General features: G+C 40.1%; 2 protein-coding genes across 7 annotated transcripts in view; one reads left to right on the plus strand and one right to left on the minus strand.

Moving 5' to 3' along the window:
• The window catches only part of rspo4 (R-spondin 4), a 34,246-nt gene extending 32,399 nt beyond the window's left edge, over window positions 1-1,847 (plus strand). For both annotated transcript variants that reach the window (XM_008408316.3, XM_017305003.2), the window contains one exon: window positions 300-1,847. In XM_008408316.3, coding sequence (XP_008406538.1) covers window positions 300-415 — 116 coding nt within the window. In that variant the 3' untranslated portion in view covers window positions 416-1,847. The remainder of the gene's footprint in view (window positions 1-299) is intronic.
• An 830-nt stretch (window positions 1,848-2,677) lies between these two features.
• Window positions 2,678-15,724, minus strand: part of chd6 (chromodomain helicase DNA binding protein 6) — a 67,768-nt gene continuing 54,721 nt past the window's right edge. For 4 of the 5 annotated variants that reach the window (XM_008408312.3, XM_008408311.3, XM_008408314.3 and 1 more), the window contains exons 41-45: window positions 13,729-14,361; window positions 12,569-12,808; window positions 11,322-11,462; window positions 10,939-11,043; window positions 2,678-10,612 (exon numbers count right to left, since the gene is read on the minus strand). In XM_008408312.3, coding sequence (XP_008406534.2) covers window positions 9,608-10,612; window positions 10,939-11,043; window positions 11,322-11,462; window positions 12,569-12,808; window positions 13,729-14,361 — 2,124 coding nt within the window. In that variant the 3' untranslated portion in view covers window positions 2,678-9,607. The remainder of the gene's footprint in view (window positions 10,613-10,938; window positions 11,044-11,321; window positions 11,463-12,568; window positions 12,809-13,728; window positions 14,362-15,724) is intronic. The other variant, XM_008408315.3, reaches the window with a different exon arrangement.

The following is a 15,724-nucleotide window of genomic DNA, read 5'->3' on the forward strand; positions in this document are numbered from 1 at the left end:
ATATTACATTTTGACAAGTGCTATCATGAAAATAATGAATATGTTGATAAATGTTTCATTTATTATGGCTCAACTATAAACAGGTGGATTATATCTATCTATCTATCTATCTATCTATCTATCTATCTATCTATCCGTTTGTCTGTCTGTGATGCTAACAATGCTAACGATGCTACCGACGCGGTTTAGCTGAGGTGAAACGACGGGAACCGCAGAGAGAAAAGACAGAAATATTTGACCTTCATAGTTTTCATGTCCCATTTTTATCCTCCGCCATTTGTCTTCCTCTCGCCTGTCAGAAAAAAGACGGAATAAAAAAGCAGGACTTGGCAGAAAGAGGGAGAGAAAACGACTGCGGCTCCTCGCCAGCGTCTCGGCTAACGCAACAACAGACACCATCAGCGGCGGCGCCTGAACCGGATCCAGCTCCATGTTGGCCCGCAGAACCAGAACCAGAACCACGGAGGACAAAAACAACCTGAACCGACTGTTCAGTTTATCCCCATGATGTGTGAATAAAATGTGTTTTCCAAACATTAAATCAAAATAGGATTTGAAAAGTCACTTTCTACTCGAGCTGCACTGATCTGAATTTACCTCTGACTCGCTTTTTAATTCAATTAACCAAATTACAACGTTGTCAACTTTATTGCAATCATCATTCAACTAAAAGACCACAAAACCCCCAAACTGGGTTAGATTATATGAAAAAATAAATGTTTGGGTAAAAGCGTTAAAGTGAAATATTATCCACTTGATTTGGGGAAAATGGCTTAGTCAAAGTTCAGATTTCAACCTTATTTTCTGTCTAATTTGAAGACAAAAGTAAGACTGAAAATAAAAAATCAGTTAGCGTCTTATATTAATCACTGAAGCCAGATTGGAGATTAGATTCAGCCTGAGAAATGATGCGTTTAAAGCAGTCGGAAAACTGGAACGCGGATCTGGGAATAACAGAGATTATGAAATTAACAAGATTTACAGATGAATAACGTTTCCCCTCAGAGCAGCCATGTTGTTTTAGGAATGAAACTTCAAACTTCAGGTTTCCCTGATTTTTTTTATCCAACTTTGAACTTGTAAATTTTGAATATATTGGAGAAAGAATGGGCAAAAGTGCAAATAGTCTCGCTTTTGGGCGTTGAAAATTTTAAATTGAATCATGTTTATGAGTTTAAAATGGACCAAAAATATTTCCTGCTGCACTTTTTCCACCAGTAAGCCAGTAAAATATCTGCAGGACTCCAGCTGGATTATCTTCAAAGGTTTTTTATTTTGTAGTTTTGGTTTATTTCCTCAAAGTTTGGCCAAACATGAAAGAAAGGAGTTTTTCTGGTGCATCTTTATGGCTGATAATAATGAACGCTGCATGTTTAGTCCAAACTATCTCGCAGTTTATTTGTCAGTTTGTGTGTAATATAAATTGAGCTGTATACATGATGTAATATTTTGATCCAGGATGATTTATCTGATATTGCACAAGAAAAGCTTGCATGACAACATGTGAGCGAATAAAATCTCTTCTTTTTTCCCCCCACCAAATAAATATTTATCACTTTTCTTAAGAGACGAAATGGGAAATTTTTCCACAACATGGATGTGTCGCTCTGTAAATGTGTATTTTTATATTATCACAGATTAATCTGGGTTCAGATGTGCAAAATCTTTTTTACAAAATCATGAAAAATATGCCAATTTGATTAATTTCACAAAAAACTGCACATTTCATAACTTTTCTTCTCATGCATGTTTCCTTGAACATGTAAGATTTTTGCTTTTGTTTTATTTTCTGATGACCACGAAATAATCTGACAAGATTAAAACAAGCTGCTATTGTTTTAAACTTTTGGGACGGTGTGATTTCTTTCAGTCATTTCATTGTTGGCCAGCAGGGGGCGCAGTTGGTAGCGCTGTTGCCTGGCAGCGAGTTTCTGATTATTTAGAAAAACATGCGCCATATGTTGTACTGTGTTTTGGTAATATCACAGAATAACAGTTTTGTTAGTTGTACGCCATTGTAGATTAAAAAAGTAGAAAATTTCTTCTTCAAAAAAATAAATAAATAAAAATTTGAAATTTTGAGATTAATCTCAGAAATTGTCCAGAAAAAAACTCCAAGTCAAAAATGTCTGCCAAGAAACTCAGGACTTTTCTAGTTGTTCAACTAGAAATGTATAGAAAAACAAGTTTTTTTCTACACTTTTTGCTGAGATTAATTTCAAAATTTCAGATTTTTTTTCTTGCATATTCCCAATATTTGTAGCTCAACAAATTCAAAAATTAATCAAAAAATTTTTTTGAGTTCTTTTGTCTCAAATTTTCAACTTGGAGCTCAGCAATTGCCAAAGTTTTACTGGTAATTTTTTTTTGATTAAAGTCAAAATTTCTGTTTTTCTAGTTGAACATTTTCAACTTTTGAAACTTTGAACTCGTCACAAATTCTCAACTTTTCAGAGCTCAGAAATTTTCACGTTTTTCTAGATATTCTTTCTGAGATTAGTCAGAAAATTTCAGATCTTTTTGGCGTAAATGTTTTTATTTTTTCTACCTGCAGTAGCTGTGAAACAGCATCGCAGTTCTGAGATACAGAAACACCAGTTGATTAAATATTCACCAAACCTTAAATTTAAATGTATTCACCAGGAACATGAATTAAATGATCTCGGACAGACGAGGAGAACTTGAAAGTCATCTTTTATTGCACGATAAAAGATCACACATACCATGTTTTGACTTGTCAGATTGGTCCACATGGGAATATAGAGCGCTATAGATAACAATAAGAAAGAAAAGTAACCAAATGAGATAAAAAGTCCAGGTGATTTATGTATTCTAGCTGTGACGGGTTTGCAGCGTCAGGGTCAGACGCTTCCTGTGACCTTTGACCTTTACATTGCACTTTGTTCAGCAACCTGACTGAGCGGTGAGTTTATTCAGACACCAAACTGCATTTGAAACTGATCGATCCGAGGCCTCAAGGTTGACCTCTAAAGAATAAAACAGGCACAATAAAATGGATAAAACTTTCAGATTTGATGTTTTAAAGATAAAATTTACACGGGAAAAAATAAAACAAAATCAAAACGGGGAGAAGATTCTGGTCTCTGCTGTGAATCTGGCAGAAAACAAGAACCTGACCCAAGATTTTTATCTGAATATTCAAGAATAACGAGGAATATTTAAAGGTGAGCTGGACTAAATCCATTTTCTCAATGTGAGGTTTTCCAGATTTTATCCTTTTAAGCCGAAATACGAATAATAAAAGCTGCAAAAATGTAAAACTCAAACTCAAAACGAAAGCTGAAGGATGGATGAGGAAACGCACAACCTACCTTCTCATGAATTTAAAATCGTATTTTAGTTGATTCTGCAGCCAGTTTTTCCTTCTGGGTCTGAATAATCTTTGTACGACGGAGTTTAGAGCCAAGATAAGAAAAAATAAAATCTAAAATTACGAGAATAAAGTCAAAATAAAGCGAGAAAAGTCGTAAAATTACAAGAATAAAGTAATAATCAAGTTTATTTGTATAGCTAAGGCGAAATAAAACAATTTATCTTTATTCTCGTGAGTTTATTCTCATAATTTTATGGTTTTTTAAATTATCATTTTCTTAGCATGGTGCTAATACTCCGTCTCATCTCTGTATATTTATCACTTTCGGCCATCTTGGTGCCTAAATGCGAACAAGTATTGAGAGCATAAAGGAAACAAAACCCAGCTGGACATTTCCAGCTTCCAGACTGAGATTATCCGTCAGGCGACAGAAACGCAGATCCGTTTAATTTCCATGTGAACCAAAATGTTTCTGTATTTCAGGGTAACAAAAACAGCCATCAATCAGTCGTGAGACAACAATGTAAAGACAAGAACTGTACAATAAATACATCATCTCTGATCAAGAGTTTTACACGTTGAGGTGACTTCCATGAAAAAATAAACACTGTTGACAGAAACACGTGGTCGCCACGAGTCCGTTTCAAGTCTTCACGTGAGAACAGGAAGTGATGCGCAGCCGCAGCTTCATCTTTGTTTAAAAGAATTAAACGAACAAACAGGGTGGATGGAACAGAAGAAAACAGAAGGCATCGTGCAGCTAAGGAATGCAGTGAGGGTCAAACTACCGACTTAACAGATGCTACTTCATGTTCCTGTGCGGTTTTCCTGCCGATGTCTGAATTTCAGAGTTGAATTTAACCTAAAAGTGCGCTTTTAATTTAAAATGTGGTTATGCGGTGTAGCTCTGAGCAGTCAGTATCTTAATTGCGGAAAATTCAAATTGAGAAATACTTTACTTATCCTAAATGGAAACCAAACGCTGTTGTAACTCAAACAAATTCAAATTCTCCAAGGTTATTATAGATGGCGATGGCCATCTACAAAAGATTTCCTGTAGCAGTCTGTGTTACAGCGAATTTGAAGAAGCCTCTGACAGAAGACACTGTTTTCCAAAGAGGATGTTCAGAGTTCTTCTGGAAACATGTAAACATATGATTCTAGCTTAAAGAATCAATTAAGAGTAGGTATTATAAAGATAAACTTATCACAATATACGCGTTTTGTATCAATCAACATTGATAATTACTGATCAATCTTTATTTATTTTAAATATCTGAAATACTGCCAAATTGGCAGTGTGAGCTTTCCTGTTTTATCCAGTTTTCACTTTACTCCATTGATTTTTATTTTTAAGCAGTTAAGAAGCAAAACCTTAAAGTGCTGCAGCGCCAGTTACTCAACAAGTTGTTGCTAGGTAACCAAAGAGTGAGTGAGTTGCTAGGTAACTAAAGAATGAGTGAGTTAGTTGATTCCACCAACGTAGCTGAGCTAGCAATGAGAGGTTGAGAAGCTAATTATTGAATAATCTATTGATATCGATCACGTGTTTATTGCAATATACATTATTTATCGTCCAGCTCTAGGAGTATATGTCAGAATTTATCGTATTGTTTACCATTTATCATGAAAAACTTTGTCATAATAATTTTGATTTATTTTAACAGTAAATGTCAGTTACTTTAAAAAATATTTAAAATGTTTTTACTATTTTCTTCTGGGGTTTTTTTCACAAGAGCATCAATATATCTGTACATTTAAAGTTTAGATATAAAAATAGAACAAGTGAAAAAGAACAAACAACTGGCAAATGCAGCTCACACATTTATGCTAGGTTAGCTTAAACGAATATATTAAATGGATTTGGTTGTCATGCCAGGTTTGCCAGGGGAAATAAATCATGTTTTACTTTTAAGTTGTTTTAGATGGTAAAGTAGATGACTTTATGAATATTGTTCTTTCTCGCTTTCAACTGCAGGCAAGATACTGACTGCTCAGAACTACACCACACAACCCCACCGTAAAAAGAAATAATAATAATTAAAAAAAAGAGTTAAGTCAATTTGTATGAAAACTACAATGGAGTATTAGGACCATAAAAAAGAAGGAAAAATTGAGTAAATTTCCACCAAAAAACTTCTTTGAAAAGTCAAAATATTTGCTAGAAAGAATTCAAATTTGGAGATTAATCTAAGAATTTTTCTAGAAAATAATACAATTTTGAAATAAACAAACATATAAACTCCCCCAGAAATTTCTAAATTTGTAAAGTCAAACATTTGCAAGAAGAAATTAAAAATATTTTAGAAATATCTAGAAAAAAATCTCAGAAATTTTCTAGAAAAAAAATGAAATAAGTAGACAATTTTAAACATTCAAAAATGTTCTGACTTTGAAAAGTTAAAAATTTTCCACTTTTGAAACTGAAATTTCAATATTTTCTAGAAAATTCGAGGATAATCTCAAAAGTTGAGGGCTTTCCAGTAAATTTTAAATATTTTTTCTAGAAAATTTATGAAATTAATATCACAATTTGAGTTTTTGTAGCTAAATTTTGACTTTTCAAAATAAAAAAAATTTTGACCGAAATTTACCTCATTTTTTCTTTTTTTAAAAATCTACAATATCCCTAATAACGCTGCCATAGAAAAAACAAATCACATGCTCCTCCCACTACCATTATTAACCATCTCTTATTTGGTGACCCCGTCGCCGTGGAAACAGGACGAAATGTGCAAGTGAGCCCACACGAGGGAAAATGTTTTAACTTTAGAGGCACTGGTACGCAAACGTTTGTGCTTTGAGGGACGACTGATTGGCCTTTTAGGAGTCGATGTAGTGAGTTAAAAACTGCGGCATGTTTTGTTTCTGTTGGGTCTCCATAAAAAAAAAGAAAAGAGAAAAAAGAAAACGCCACCAGATGTGGAGATGTAACAGACCAGCTATACAAAAACATACTAGCTACAAATAAGGCATTTTACTTTGAAGAATACAATAAAAATGAGGAAAAATAATATTTGGTGAAAGTTTGGCAAAAAAAAAACAAAAAAACAAAACGAAACAAAAAATATAATAAATTATATGGAGCCACAAACTTGTGACAAGGCAACAACAATGGATTTTTTCTTTTTTTGTGACCTGTCAGGACGAAACACAGCAAAAAGTGTGCGCATGCATGCACACATCCAAACTTTCTCCCAGTCGCTCGCACGCCGCAACGGAAAACAAAACAAAAAAAAAAAACAGGTTCACACAAAGACGCTGTGCAAAAAAACAAAAAGAGACGTTTTCCATGGATGAAAACCGGAGATACGGAAAGCCGTCGACGGAAACATTTCCACCCTGTCGTGAAAATCGGAGTAGAACCAGCGACTTGCATCCTTTTAATGTACAGTACAGTCGGTTTGCTTCCCGGCGGAAACAGGAAAGAGATACATGGAGCACTTAAAAAAAAGACAGCAATGTACAGCGAGAGATTTACAGATGAAATATTACATGTTGGAACTGCAATCTGAGGAAACAACGAGGCGTTCAGTCTCTTTCTCTTCTCTAAAATCAGGACAAAACCTCAAATTGGAGCTTCAGATCAAAATTCGAGTCTTTTTGCACTTTTCCCAATGATTTCAGGAGGAAAACTCACCCTCTTCTACCCACTGTCTGCATCTACGACTGCCTGCTGCTGCCCCCTGGTGGCCGGGCTGAGCTCCTGATTGGACTGGACCACTTTTTAAAGTGACTCTGTGGCTTGATCCGAAACAAATCCCATGATTGTTCTTTGCTTTTGAATTAAAGAGCAGGAGTTAATTTAGCTTTTCATGTTAGCAGTGGAAAAATTATCAAAATAAAGTTTAAGTTTAAGGTGCAGCCTTTTAGTATGGAAGAAGATTAGTGCCATAAAAAAAATAAATCAAAGTTTTTTTCTCAGAATTTTGACTTTAATCTCAGACAATTGAAATCAAAATTTTTTTTTTTCAAGTGGCACCAATTCTCTCCCGTATTTTAGCGTTGTGTTTTGTTACAATACATATTATACCTAAAAAAACAATAAAAAAAACAACTCGGTTTTATTTAGCTTTGGCTGCACTTTTAATTAAAAATTTTGAATGCAGGAACTTTAAAAGACATTTTTCTGCAGCCTTTTATGCTTCAGTCAAATCTGTGTGGGATTTTATTTCAGACTAATTCGGATGGCAGTTTTTTTTTTTTAAGTATTGCACATGTTTTACACTGCAAAAACAAACAAAATCAACAGTTTTTTGTCTAGTTTCTAGTGCAAATATCTTTGTACACTTGATTAAGACAAACTAAATTATATGTAACTTTTCAGCAAGATGTAGAAACCAGTTGTCGCCAAACGTTTTGCCAAAATTGGCAAATTTAAATTATTAGCGTTCCACAAAATTAAATTAAAAATGCAAAAGTTTCTCACTTTTTTAATTTTATAGTAAAACTTCTATGAAATCTGTAAATCATTAAAAAGAAAAATTTAAAATTTCCAAATTTTTACCACTGCTGACTAAGAGGGCCAAACAAAATCATTTCATGGACCACAAACGGACCCCAGCCCACGCTTTGAGCACCCCGTTTTAAGTAAATAATTCCTAAATATTAGTGAAAAAAATACTAGTTACAGGTGAAACGAGACATTTGAACTTATAATATGCGCCGATTATTTCAGTACTTTTACATCAATATTAAGGAATTATTGACCTAAAAAAAAAAATGCTAAAAAGTTACTTATAAGTTAGTTTTGTCTTAATTCAAATGTATGATTATATTTTCAGTAGAAACCAGATGAAAAACATAGTTTTGGTGTGATGTTTTTACAGTGCAGAGGAACCATTTTGGATCGCTCCCTTCCTTCGGTTCTCCCTTCTGTTTTCAGTCTGGATGCGGGATGATGGGAGGAATACGGAGATTATTTAACTCTACATGTGTTTTCTTTTCTTTTTTTACAGTGGAGTGGAGAGGGTGGGGGGGGGGTCCTGGTATATAAACAAGTTGAATATAATCATCATCATCATCATCATCATAATAAAAGTCTTTACATGGACGTTGACTTACAGACTCGGCACAAACTTTACACGGCTGCTCAGCGGAGAAGAGAGCAACTTACTACACTGCAAAAACGCAAAACCTTACCAAATATTTCAGTCTAGTTTATAGTGGAAATATTTTATTACACTTAAAATAAAACAAAACCAACGTACAAGTAACGTTTCAGCATAATATAGGAGCTTGTTTTAAGTAAATGATTCATAAATATTGATAAAATAATCCACCAGCTGAACTGGAAACTTTTCATCGTATTAATAACTTAAAACCTGGTGTTCAAAGTGAGGTTCAGGGGCCATTTACGGGTCCTGGACTGACCTTTTGTGGCCCCAGACTGCAATTCAACAATAATACAAATCTACAATTGAAATCTTGTTAAAATACAAAGTGTTTCATTATTTTGCGCAGATGAAATCTATCCAGTTCCAAACCTGAACTGGCAAAATGATTAGTATTTATCCAATAAACACCTGACATTTATTTTAAAAACAAAAATCTGCAAAACCATAATCAGGTTTAGGCTCCACAATTATTTAAAACAAAAAAAGGAAATCTGACTACTTCATTTAAAGCATTACGTTTAGAGCTGAACCGATCCGATATCATTATCTGTATCGGCCCAGATCGGGTTGATGCAGAGTATCGGTATCGGTAACAATGTGTCGGATCTATTCAGTCTAATTCTATGCTTCATTATTTATTTTACATTATATTTAGGATTCCTAACTGAACTTTCTGATCCATTTGAAGGTTTTTGTAGTTTATTTTTAAATAGTTTGTTTCTTTATTATTTATTCTGTCCACTGCTCTGACTGAACAAATTAAAGTTGTTCACCAAACGTGTGAAGATATTTATTTACATATTTCAGTGTCAAATTAATTTTATAATTCAGTACATTTATGTTTTAAAAACAGAAACTAAGTCGGTTCATATTTTTTCTGCCTCTGATCGACTGAACCTCAGATATCGGTCTGGGTAAAAACTGGATCGGTGCGTCCATAATAACACCGCAAAGGTTTTTTTGGTCCTCAAGTCCAAAAAGTTTGGACACCCCTGATGTAAAACAAGCTCTTATTTCTTCCTGAAAAGTTTTTCATCGGTTAGTTTGTTTCATTTCAAGTGTGATTGGATATTTGCGGTAGAAACTGGACAGAAACATTTGCCGATATTTTGTGGATATTTTGTGTTTTTGCAGTGAGACGCGGGGAGACGATGTCCTACGCCGCCTCGCCGTCCCGTCTGTCCACCTCGTCCCCCGTCTCCTCCGACCCGTCCTCCTTCTCCTCCGGCGCCGCAGCTTTTTCGCCGTGGCTGATGGAGTCCGGTTCCGCCCGGCCGGCCCGGCTCTCCTCGCTCGGCGGCGAGGCGGACGAGGACGCGGAGGCGGTAACTGTACTTTCTCTCTCCTCCGCGTCTCCTGCCTTCCCCCTCTCTCTCTCCTCCTCCTCCCTCGCCCGTTTCCTCCTCCATTTGGGGCTTCCCGGCACGCCATCGGCGCCGCCCGGCGCCACGGCGGGCAGCGCCATGATGCCGCCATGGGGGAGGAACATGTGCGGGTACAGCAGGCCGTGCGACACGCCGGGGATCAGGAAGGGGTTGAAGGTGTGATGCACTCTGCTGGTGGAGGTGATGACGGCCGCCGCCGTCTCCGCCGGCCGCTTGGCGCCCTCTGCTGGCTTCTCCATGTCGCTCTCTCGATCAGCGGCGGCGGTCGTCGATGACGGGCTGGCTGCCTCCGACGCTGCGGTTGTCGTGGTGACGGTGGATGCAGAAGCGGAGGCGGACGAGTGCGGCGGCGGCGGAGCGTGCGCCATCATGGTGCCGACGCTGAACAGGGCGTGCTGCGGGATGCCGGCGGCGGCGCCGTGCGGGTGATGGATGCCGTGCAGCATCATGGGCAGCATGCTCAGCCCGTTCTTGGCATCGTCCGCGGCCGACCCGCCACTCCCCGCGGGGAATCCGTGTGGGAATCCGGCCGCCATGATGGGGATCCCGGGGATGGCGCCGCGGAGGTTCTGCAGGGTCACGATGGAGTCCATGCTGCCGATCAGGCCGCCGTTCATGTAGAGCGGCGGGCCGATGCCCGGGGAGGCGGAGTCCGACACGGACAGCAGCGGCTTCGGCATCTCGCTGCGCGGCCGTCGTCCGCGGCGACGCGAACCCGGGTCCCGGTTGACCGGTTCCGTCAGGATCCGAGAGAACTTCCCCTCAGGAAGGAAACCCTGGAGCAAGAGCCGACGAACATTAAGAAACTTTTAAACTTCTGAGAGAAAAACATTCAGTTCAATATGATATTATTTATTACTGCTACCAATTCTTTGTGATAATATCCACATTCAGCAGGGAAACAATGAGCTAAAATTTACACTACACACCTACAGAACACTAATTTAGAAAAATTCCCACAATTTCAAAAACGTTTAACATAAAAATAAGACGATTGATAAGTCAATAAGGAATAATAAATATTCATTACATTAAATCGTTCAGGTTCAAACTGAAACTTTAAACACAACAAAGAAAGTTACAAAAGAAAGCTGAGGCTCACAGAGTGTTTGACCACGTCGGCCCAGTCTGGAGCGACGAAGTACTCCGAGTTCGCATCAAGCCACCTGGAAAGCTCCTTGATAGCCGGAGCCATAGCGCCACCAAGCTGCAGAGGGAAGAGATGCAGCTTACAAAAAAACGATACAAAAAACCCTGAAAACCGATGATTCCTGCATGAAAAGTTAGTTAAAACTAACAAACAGTGAAATTCTGGATGCTAAACTAATGTATCTGAAAACTGATTTCAGTTGTCCCATTTTTTGGTGGTCAGTTTCCATCTGATCCGCCTCTGATCTGCAGCCTGACTGAAACGTAAACAGCATTTATTCCTGTGTGTGTGTGTGTGTGTGTGTGTGTGTGCGTGTGTGTGTGTGTGTTACCTACCCTGCGTCCTGTTCCCCGGTGAACTACGGGGACTCTCTCCTCCCCCGTCAGAGTGTTGATGTCCAGCTTGGTGGGATCTTTGCAGCGATGCCTCCTCTGTTTGGGACGCTCCACAAAGCCGTGCAGGAGACTCGCTCCCGACTGAACAGCCAAAACCGGAAACGAGACGAAATAAAGTCATCATCAAAGCCTCCATGTTGTGTTTTTAAGAATGATTTGGGGTCAACAACAACGCTGCCTCGTCATGACAGTGCTAACAGCCGGTCCAGCAGGTTTGTGGTCTGCAGCGCCCTCTGGTGGCGTTCTTCTGAATAACTGCTTTAGTTTGTTGTTTTGTACGGCCTTATTATTTTCTGCATTTCCATTCACCAAAAAAAATTTCACAAATTGAAATTATGAAAATAAATTCTCTTAATGGAAACATCAATTTTGAAAAAGGTTTTTCAGTCGTAAAAAAAAAGATGTATTTTGCAAAACTGCAACGGAAACGTTGCATCTCAGGAGTCACATGATCAACAGCCCGATGTTACTACTGGCAGAAACGACAAAGACGACAACAGGAAGTGGAAGAAGGATGATGGTTTGCTTTAGTTTGTGATCAAACTAGCTGCTGTGCTGAGTCTGATATTACTGTGGCGAGGCGTTTACACCTCAAATAAAGTAATTATTTACTTCATCCTGAAATAAAATGTTTCTGCCAAAGCAACTGAAGTCTATTTTTATTTTATTATGCTTTTAAATTACAAATAGCCATAAAATGTTAATGAAAACAACACTTGAAGTAAAGAACTTTTTTGATTTCCATGTGTTTCCAATCATTGGAAATCCAAACTTTCAGGTTCTGTAAATAACTGAAAACAAGTAGATCTGTTAATTTGTTTTGTCACATTTACCAAATGGAGCCACTTTTCTCATTAGGATGAACAAAGAAAACAACAATAAGTGAGTTTAGAGACCAATATATTCACTTCAAGTTGCATATCAAGATGTTATTGTGGAAACAATTTCAAGTTAAGTCTGTGATTGTCAGCTAAATGGGTTGAGCTAACGCTCCATTTGGCTAATGGAGCTAACACTAAACAACAGAAAGAGAAACACTGCTTTAATGCTGTTTGAGCTTTACTCAAAGGTCCACCCACTCCTGCTGCCAAACTCTAAACCGTCTCCATCACCTATTAGCCAACACCTGGTGGAGCCGCGTGTCGGCTGCTCTCCTAAAAGCAGCTGTTAACTTTCACGATACGTACGTGAGCGAAAGCCGGCAGATCCATGCTGTAGCCCGGATTCTGCCTCAGCCACTCGATCAGGCCTTTGCTGGCCGCTTCCCTGTCGATGGCCACGATCTCTGGCTGAGGAGGCGTCTGGGTGGGGGTGGGGGTGGAGGAGGAGGAGGGCGTGGGAGGACCGGCAGGCCGCTCGGACGGAGACGGGGACGGCGAGGAGGTGGAGGACGACACGGAGGAGTGGCTGATGGCCTCAACCCGAGCCTGTAGGGGGACACACAGATGCAGACGAGGTGACACGTTATTCTTCCTTAAATCCCAAATCTATAGGCAACGCAAATAATTCTTAAAAACTGAGATTTAGAGTCTTTAGAGTCTCTGTCACTTTAAATCCTAATAAGCTGCTGCTTCTGGCCGCGCCCCCCACCTCAACATTTACACATGAAAATGGCTGCAAACAGATGCCAAGTTAATCAACTGCACATCTTTAAAAGAGAAAGAGTGGTTGAAGGAAAACAACATGAATTGTGTCTTTGTTTCCAACCCTGGCGAAAGAAAAGCAGAAATGGAGCCTCCTGCACAACCAACAAGTCAGGTCCATGTACATTCAGACAATTCGTTTTTTGTCTGAAACAAACAAAAAAAACAATAGTTTTTTGTTGTTTACTAAACCAAAGTGAAAAGTTGGATAAAAACCCGCAAAAAACAAAACAAGACAAAGAAAACAAACTGCCTCAACATACACGCAATCAACAATAAAACGCTTGTCTTTTCTAGCAGCCATTATACAACCAACCAAACGTGCTGGAGCTCTGCCAGGGTTGCTAAGTAACAGGAAGGCTTGGCTGGGGTTGCTAGGTGATGGGCTGAACTCTGCTGGGGTTGCTAGGTAACGGCTGCCTGCTGATTTGTGACTTTACATCCCGGAGGTTTTTTAAACGGCTCATTTTCCAGACACCAAAAAAACATTAATTTATTACCAAACCTCAACTGGGTTTTTCTTTTTTTTTTTAAACACTTGGGTTGTTTTAGAAACAGTAGAAACCCAAGTGGAAAAAAAAAAATTTACAAAATTTTAATTCTGATTCTCCTTGAAACCCTTTTGTGTTTTTCCCGTTTCTCCTCAGGTCTCCCCTCAGTTTCCCTACCTGTTCGGACCATAAGCCCCGCCCCCCTCCACCCACCTGAGCCTCCGGCAGGTGCAGCCCTCGGCTCTTGGCGAACTCGGAGTACAGAGCCTCCACGTTTCTCCGTCGCCCTCTCCTCCTCCTCAGGGAGTCGTCTCCCCTCAGGCTCCCGTTGACGATCTGCCCTGTGACCGGGTGGATGAGCCCCGCCTGCAGGATGCCCGACATGTCGATCCCCACCGAGCCGGGCAGCGGCGCCGTGATGGGCGGCAGCGGCGGCAGCTTGTGGCTGCCTGCAGCGCTGGCGTTGCCGATTCCAGCTGCTTCGTTCGTCCCCGCGCCGCTCGTGGTGCTGATCTCTCCAGAGGATTTTGTCAGATCGATCGCAGCTTCCTGCCAGCCGTTCAGCATGGCGCCGGCACGGTGGGATGGAGTGGCCACCACCGCCACCTTCTCTTCGCTGGAGCTGCTGGCGGCAGCGGCGGCGCTCGTGTGGCTCGGCGACGCACACTTCCCGGCTAAGATCTTAGCGGCCGCGGCGGCTGCGGCGGCTTCGTAGTCGAAGGACCGGCGACCTCCGGCCCGTTTGAGCTCAGGGAGGAAAGGAGGAGCCACGAGCCTCTCCTGCAAGAGAGGCAAGGAGGTGAGGCGCCAAGCTGCGCGCCCACATGCGGCGCCCCGCGGCACGTACTGTCCGGGTGGGCAGGGTGGGTGAGACAAGAATGGGAGAGAGATGATGGCTTTGGTTAAACACACATATGGACTGAGACACAACGCACGGGCTGCTGTGGATTCAGACCTGGGTGAGATTCAACCTGACAAGGTTTGGAAGCTGCGTTAACAATATTAGACACATTGCATGTTACTGTTTACATCCAGCGCTCAACGCTGGAGGGCAAAAAGACGATCCTTTGACTTTCCCTCCATAGCTGCGCTGCTGCAGTTGAACAATTAACGAAATGAAACCTGGACCTGTAGGTATTAACTTATTACGGTGTCACAGCAAAAGGGGAAAACAACGCAGAAAAACCGTTAAAAAAACAACTAAACGACTCAAATCCTTCGTTTATCCCGCTCTCCATGCCGGCTACACTACACACAGACCCGTTGCCATAGCAACTGACCGACAACAACTCCACTAATGTTTCAGGACTCACCACCAAAAAAACACGCAAACATTTCCCAAACAAAGAACAGAACATTCAGTAAATAACAGTTGTATGCTTTTAGGTTTGATGCTTATTTTGAGATTATTAATAAGTGATCCCTGTGGTAGGTTAGCTACGGCTGCTATTAGCCAAGCTAACACAGTGGTGGTTGATTAGCTAATTTAAACACCTGCTCTACTGATGATCTGTCAAGAGTCGGTGTGAGGCTCAGCTTTATTTTAAATTTTTGTAACTGAACAAAAACACACAGGATTCCACATCACAGCTACATGTTAAGTTCTCATAGTCAAGCTAGCATAACTGACCTGCTTCCCTCTCCCTCGCTATTTATTTTTTTATTCAAACTTTTTCCTGGCCTTATCTAGTTGTCATAGTGTTGACAGTTAGTAGCAAAGCACTGCGTCCCTTTTTCTCTCATATATCACACATAGATTTAAGGTTTAGCGCGTTATGCTAGCAGTTAAAACCAGAGCTAGTCATCGTAGGCGAGCAGCTTTTTGCCCTCCAGCAGGAAGCTGGCTGCAGGATCTAGCATGTGTGCCTTCACGCTGCAAAGCGCAACGGGATCATCTACCCAAGGCTGATATCCACACATAAAGCTTTACATGGTACAGAATAAGTAACATGTTGACAGGAGGTGCCCAGTGCTGCAGGACTAACTGAAGCCAATTCATCGAAACTCTGTTGAAGGGAACTTAATGTTTTTAAAACACTGTAAAATATCTACATATGTTTTAACTGATCTGTGTTTATTGCATTTACAGTGTTTTCATTTTGTCAAGTTTCAACAACAAACGTCAGGTTTTTCTGGACCAAGAATACTTGGTAAGAGTTTATGTTTTTTCAGTGTAGTCACTGGATTCAACGCAAAAACACAAAAGTAT

Source organism: Poecilia reticulata, chromosome 5 (assembly GCF_904066995.2).
Source record: "Poecilia reticulata chromosome 5, P_reticulata-male-v2, whole genome shotgun sequence".
NCBI classification, from domain to species: domain Eukaryota; kingdom Metazoa; phylum Chordata; class Actinopteri; order Cyprinodontiformes; family Poeciliidae; genus Poecilia; species Poecilia reticulata.